The sequence below is a fragment of the Ceratotherium simum genome, chromosome 8 (assembly GCF_057802395.1).
Source record: "Ceratotherium simum simum isolate JZ-2026a chromosome 8, ASM5780239v1, whole genome shotgun sequence".
NCBI classification, from domain to species: Eukaryota; Metazoa; Chordata; class Mammalia; order Perissodactyla; family Rhinocerotidae; genus Ceratotherium; species Ceratotherium simum.
In genome coordinates, this window is record NC_141907.1 from 51,041,147 (window position 1) to 51,048,499 (window position 7,353).

At 32.5% G+C, this 7,353-nt stretch overlaps 1 protein-coding gene across 1 annotated transcript in view; it reads right to left on the bottom strand.

The window, feature by feature from the left end:
- TECRL (trans-2,3-enoyl-CoA reductase like) overlaps positions 1–4,981 on the bottom strand; it is a 111,293-nt gene extending 106,312 nt beyond the window's left edge. Inside the window, exon 1 of the mRNA XM_004419101.3 lies at positions 4,712–4,981. Within this exon, the coding sequence (XP_004419158.1) occupies positions 4,712–4,942 (231 nt within the window). The 5' untranslated portion in view covers positions 4,943–4,981. The remainder of the gene's footprint in view (positions 1–4,711) is intronic.
- Between the last annotated feature and the right edge of the window lie 2,372 nt (positions 4,982–7,353).

A 7,353-nucleotide genomic window follows, 5' to 3' on the forward strand; every position in this document is an offset into this window, starting at 1 on the left:
TTACAAAACAGAAGCAAGACAGGGATAGTTAGCAACTAGAAATAGTTCCTTGTAAATTTTTAAATTTATTTTTCCTATACATTTTTTGATGTTCCAATAAATACTTAAGTGACATTTAACAATATATTTTAAATCTGCTCTCCATCTTATAATCCTCAATGTCATATTATTTTAATCATTTATGCGAAATAATAGAATTAGTTAAATAAATATTCCTATCTGCATTGTATTCTTTATGAAAAGCTTGTTAGCTTTTGTAATCAAAACTTGACTATTTGTTAGTAAATTATACATAAATACAAAGTAAAATTCTATACATGCTTGCTGGGAGCAAGCGAGGAGGAGTTTGGGCATTCAGTGGTGTGGTTTAATTATATGTCTTTTTCTGTAAATATATTTACGTTTATTCCAATGATGATTTGGTTTAGAAAATAGTAAAGTATTTTAAAATGTCATAATCCTCCACCCCAAAACTATCACTGCTAAACATAAGTGCATTGTCAAATCCACATATCTTTTAAACAGGCATAGATTTGTTCAATACATATTGGTTAAACACTTTCCTTGGGCCAAAAGCGTTATCCTAAATGTTGAAAATACAGGACCGAAAAAATCCCCAAATTCCTGATTTTATGAAGCCGGCAGACTAGGGGTAGGCCAAATAATAAACAAAATGAAAAAGGTAATAAGTGCTAGTAAAGAAATAGAACAGGGAAGAGAAATAGAGAATACTGGCAGATTTTGCAGTTTTAAATAGGTAATCAGGAAAGGCCCCAAGGAAAAAGTGATAGTTAAGTAAAGACCTAAAGGAAAACACTGACTAGTTGTGAGTAGGGAATGATATTATCTGACATGATTTAACAGGCTAGTTCTGGTTGCTGTGTAGGGCATATATTGAAGGTGCTAAGGACAAAAGCAGGAAAGATTGAGGAGTACTGGTAGTAGAGGTGTTGAAAAATTGTCTAAGTCTGGATATATTTGAAGGTATCACTGTGAAGATGGATTGTATGTGGGGTGTGAGATTAAGAGATGAGTCATGATGCCTCCAAGTGTTTGGCTTGAGCTATTGGAAGGATGTGGTTGCCACTTACGGACTTGGAAAACTCTGTGGAAAAATTTAGGGGGAAGATCAAGTGCTTAGTTTTAGATATACTAAGTTTGAGATGCCTATTAAATATCCAAATAGATAGATAGGTGAATTGATATATATATAGATAGATAGCTAGAGAGAGAGAGAGATACATACATACCTACATACACACATACATATATCCATAGCTACACACACACATAGATATATAGATAGATACATAGATAAATGGATTTGCAGTTCAGAGGAAAAGGATAAGCTATGGTTACATGTTTACGAGTCATCAATAGGCAGATGATATTTAAAGCTTCCGTACTCAATAAGGTAAATGAATAAAGAGGAAGAGAAGTTCTGATAACAGAGTTGTTGACAGTCCACATCTAACAAGTCAGGTGATAAAGAAGGATAAGAGAAAAGGAGGAAGCCAAGAAAGTAGGTTTAAAAAAAAACAGTGTGTGTTATCCCAGAACTCAAATAGCAAAAGTGTTTCGAGGAGGAGGATGTGCTTAACAGTGGCAAATGTTGCTGATACACTAAGATAAAGCATGAGAACTGACCTTTGAATTTAGCAAGGTATTTACCACTGCCTCACTGGCGGCCACAGAAAGTTCACATTCTGAGAAGTGTGGAGGCAAAGGTCTGGATGGAGTGGATTTAGGACAGAAAGAGAAAAGGGAAATGTGGGCAGATGATATGAACACGAAGAACGTAATGAGAGAAATGGGGCAGAAGCTGGAGAAGACAGTGAAGGCAAGAGAAGGCTTTTGTTTGTTTGGGGTGTGTGTGTGCGTGTGTGTGTGTGATTAAGTAAAAGAACACGATTCAATGTATTTTCTGTAATCTCAGGAATTCTCTCAATGTTTTTGTCTGATGAATCTCTTGAGTATATACTTTTGTCCATTCTGAAATTTAAATTATTTTTTAATTTAATACATAAATTTTAACTTAACATAAATATAAATTAAATTAAATATATCTAGATACAATATCTAGATGCAAACTAAATTTCTACTAGAGCTCAGCATACATTGCTAAAGTACATACATCCCACTCGAGGTATTTGAAAATTTATATCTAACCTAAGCATTATAACAAATCATGTCAATGGGTAATAAGAAGTCAAATTTAAATTCTGTGCCAGTGTCACAAGGCTCATCACTTATTTTTTCTTGGATGTTTAGACACATTAGATTTATCTCTCCAAATGATTATTAAAACTAAAAAAAATTATTTTGTCCCTCTAGGCTTTAAGGCACTATGCTAAGCATGTTACATATATTATTTTTACTCTTCATTATAAGCTTACAAAATAGATTTTAGTAAACTATATTCTAAATAAGGGTCCTTCGGCATCAACAATTCAGTGACTTTCCTGAGCCTTGATAGATGTGATTGATGTGGTGGGGACTTGGTCCATAAATGCTTAGTTCCAAAGTACATGACCTTTACCTTTTACTACTTAATAACACGCTTAGTCCCTTACTGAAAGACAGGGCCTAAGTCATAAGCAACACTTCTTTTGTATACTGGATAGAGCCAAGTGTAATGAAAGGCACTTAATATGACCTTACTGTAAATATAGCTGTTAATTTGTCTAAGAAAAACAATACCTTGAACAACAAACAAAATCAATCTTTTTCATGTTTACAAATTTGCACTGTTAGGAATCATGAAGCAAAAAAATGTAAATTAATCTGGATTTTTTTTTAAATTTTAAATGTCTTGCCATCACTGTGAGACAATTTATTCAAGTACAAAACTAAAACAAGACAAAACAAAATTCAGTTTTACTGACAAGTCAAATATTTGGATGTGGTAAGTTGCACATCATATGGTGTTGATTGTGCAATAAAAGCTGGTGAGGAATCCAGACTTAATCCCCTATTTATCCTGCTGAGTTTTCCTAAAGGTTTGCCACGGGAGATGCAAATACCAGGATTCTTATAGTTCAAATATGAGATTCCTAAGCAAAATTTTTATCTCTCAAGAATGCTGGCTTTCCTCATGCTTAAATTTTTGGCTATTTAATTAGAAATGTAACTCTGGAAATGTAAAGCTCCATGTCTTAGCTTCAGATAAAATCTTAATAACAGAAAATTTAAATGTTTGAGGAAAATAATTAGGAGCCCATCAGTTCCCCATTACTTTTAGTTGGATTTTGTGTCAAGGTTTAGGCACATATAAAAAAGAACACAATAACCAGTCTCATTTTAGTATCTTGGTCTTTGGAAATCATTGACCAATTTAATATCCATTCCATTCACTGCCTTGTTCCCCTTGATTTAATTATATTTTTCCTATAAGTTTTGAATTTTTGATATTGAGATATTGCAAACATCAGCAACTTCTGAATAATAACTCTTGTTTTCAGATTTGTCTTATTCCTGTATGATATAAAAAATCTAAAAACTTCATTGACATACTAAAGTAGAAGTAAGTTATAACATGCATGAAATTCATGTTGAAATTCTATTATGCATAATAAATATTCATCATTTATATATGGCCCCAGTGATACTATAGAAAAAGAAAATGATTTAAAGTCGCATAGAAATGGTTTTGAATCTCTATTTCACTATGACCTGTATAAACTTGTTCAAGTTTTTTTATCTTTAATTTTTCATATGTAAGTAAAAGTTATATTACCCAACCAATAGGCTGGTCATAGTGTTATAATTACTGAATAAGAAAGTATATATGATCTTGGTAATTGAAAGCAATAAACAATTTCTTCTCTTTCCTTCTTATTTAGAAACACAGCAAAAGTATGGTTAAACGGAATCACTGATTAAATTTTATTTTTAGAACAACAGTAAAAACCTTATTTAACAAGTTTGTAAAGCAAAATAAATGAAGATGTATTTTTGTTAAAAATATCCATCTTTCTGATAATAAATTAAACTACAGGTGTATTTTTAAACTTTTGAGAAACTGAAAATGTTTGGAATATTGTACATACATATGTATATCTACAATGTACTCATATATTTGTGTGTTAATTTTCCAGCCTTTGAAGTATATATTTTACCTTTTCTTAGTGAAGCATCTGTGATATGAATATAGATAGGTAACATATTAAGCAAGACACTCTTTTTAGGACTTTGAACACTGTGGTTTTGAAATAAGTAAACTTTTCATAAAAAGTGAGATGTGCATTTTTCAAGATAAATAATTAAATCAATTCTAAATACTTTTAAAATGGCTAGCTTTGATCATATACATTAAGTATCATTTTTACTAACTTCAGTGGCTTTTCCTTGCCATTTTCTACACTATTAAAACTCTATGATAATTTAAATATGCAATAAAGTTCACGAAGAGAAAAACCTAGAGACGTTTTGTCGTGTAGGCTGAGAAGCTGAGCTCTGGAAATTTTAGCTCCTGACAATGGTCAACGTTAGCAGGAAATCCAGAACCTAGTAATTGTTAGCTACCATTTAAATTGTGTATGAAAGATGCAGTGAATATCTACTACTGAAACAATGTATAAAGTATCTATCTACTCATCATAAAATTAACATTAAAAGCCAGGAATATCTTTTAGTAAAGCCAACATTTAATCACATGATCAATGATCTTTGGGTCAGATAAGAGAAATTTAAATAAATGAATAAAACTCACCTTATCCACAATACATATCTGCTTTCTTGTTTGAGCATCAAGTATTTCAACCTCAAAGTGAGCGGGTTTTGAGTGTTTAACTGCTGGAAGTGATTTTAGAGGCCCTGCTGAGAGGATAAGTTGAGACAAAAATTGAAAATTTCTCATATCATTCTTCAGTGTGGACCGTGCTCCTTGCGAAGATAATTCTCTCTTGCGTTCTGAAGCACGGGTCTTGTGCCTTTTGAACATTGTGTGAACTACCAGGAGAATCTCTCATGTCAACGGGAGACCCTTGCAAATGTGTTCCCTTTGCACCAGTTAAATACTGCTGGTGAAAGCCAGAAAGGTCAAGTGGCATGCCATTCCAAGAGTTCGGTTTTATTTAGCAGGCTTGAAAACAATGACTGATCTTATTTCTATATATAACATGCTATTGTGAATTGCTGCAATGTGGAAGATTTCTTTACCAGCGCTCGGATTATTTCTTGCTTTCTTCTTTTTTCTCTGCCTCTTAATATGACCACTACTATCTGAAATTCCACGGCAAGAAAAGAATTGATAGGGTTTTCATTATCTCTGAATTCTGGATGCACTAATCTTCAAACGCATATATTACTATACAGGAGATGTATTTAAAATTAGCTATTACATAACAAAATTTTTTATATGTCCTACCTAAGATAAATATTTGTAACATATTTTATATATGTGTATATATCCTTATATATGTGTGTATTCTTCAATGCATACAGGAAATAGAAAGATGGCAAGTCCTCTATAAGATTGGAAAATGTAGAGAGCAATTTTATATCATAAGGAAAAGGCAGTAAATTTTATCTTAACATTTTGACACGTTTTCTATCATTGGGAAATCATTGAAATTAAATAGAAAAGCAGTACTACACATCACATTTACCACAACACTGAATTATGGTAAATTCAAATAATCTCAGAATGAGTAATGCAAAATGATAAACAACCTGAAAAGAGGGGTTTATGAAAAAGACTCCAAATACTCTGAGTACTATAAATCTGGTGAAGAAACAAGTAAAAAAAAATCCAAAATATATTGCCACTGATTCAAAGAGATAGTACAGAAAAATATTCTAGGATGTTATTTTCAATGAAAAGGAAAATGACTAAACTTATAGAGGGGGATGTCTATGTATCTATATGAGGTTAATCTTTCCTTTTATAATTAAATAAAATAATTTTATTTATTTTTAATTTTGACTACACATTATGCACTGGAGATTCATTTGCACATTGTTCAGTTATCATTTTCATACTCCAGGCCACTATTACACTCATTGTTTAATATTTTAAAAAAACATAGAAGACAGGAATATATGTGTGTATATATGTGTTTGTGTACCTGAGTGTAAATCATACACAAACACACACATACATGTGTTGTAAAATTTCATCACCCCAGTTGTTCAGGACGTTAAACTTGAAATCATCCTTAACTTCTCTCTTTCTCTCACACCTCAGATCTAATCCATCAGAAATCCAGAACACAATCTTCTCACCATCCCCACAGCTACCTTTAAAGCATCAGTCTCACCTGTATTGCTTTTCCAGACTGGTCTCCCTGCTTCAACAATGGCCAATCTATATAGTTTATTTTTAATGCAGCAGCTAGAGTGATCAGGCTCTATACTAAAGCAGATAATGCAATAATCTGCTCAACACACTGCAGGGGCTCTCTATTTTAGGTAGAGAAAAAGCCAAAGTTCTCTGCAAGGGTCTACAAGGCTCTGCACCATCCAGCACCTTGTTATACCTCTGATCTTATCTCCTAATCTGTCTACAGTACCTAGAACAGTGACTGGCACACAGTAGGTGCTGAATAAACACGTATTAAATAAATAAATGAAAAATCACTAAATGCATCTTGAAGGTGTAAGTAGAACGATGTGATGCTAATTGCATGCTGAGTAAACTGCTATTGTATTATATTAAAAGGACATAACTACAACCCACATAATGTCTCTTCAGAGATAGTTTATATCTAAAAAAAGAAATAATCAAAAGGACACAAGAGCCAAACTGAAAGAGCTCCCATTGCCAAAGTTGGAACAATTCAAGTAAGAAAACCAATACTGATGATAATAGATTCCAACTCAAAGAACGATATAAATATCCATGTGCCCATACTGTTATAAATAAATGATTGAATAAATGTTAAATAAATCAACAGGGACAAGGGATGGATTTTCCTTGACAGATTTACACAAGAATTCCAAAGAATATATGTAGATGCTCTCCCCTTGAGTGTGGGTTTCACTTAGAGACACATTTGCAAAAAAAAAAAAATTAATAGAAAGGGAAAAATAGAAACTTGACAGTGAAAAAAACTGGAAGGCAGACAGCATTCTAACCAAGAGGTCAAGTGTAAATATCACCATGAGAAGTCATGTTGATATCAGGTACCAAGTGATATCATGAGATGAGGACAATTCACCCCTGTGGTATTCTTCCAAAAGTTCATTACCTCAGTCTAACCATGAGAAAACATCAGACAAACACAAATTGAGGCACATTCTACAAAATACGTAATATTCTTCAAACTGTCAAGACCTTGAAAAATTTAAAAAAATTGAGAGACTGGGACAGATCAAAAGATACTGTATGGAGACATGACTAGAAAATGCAGT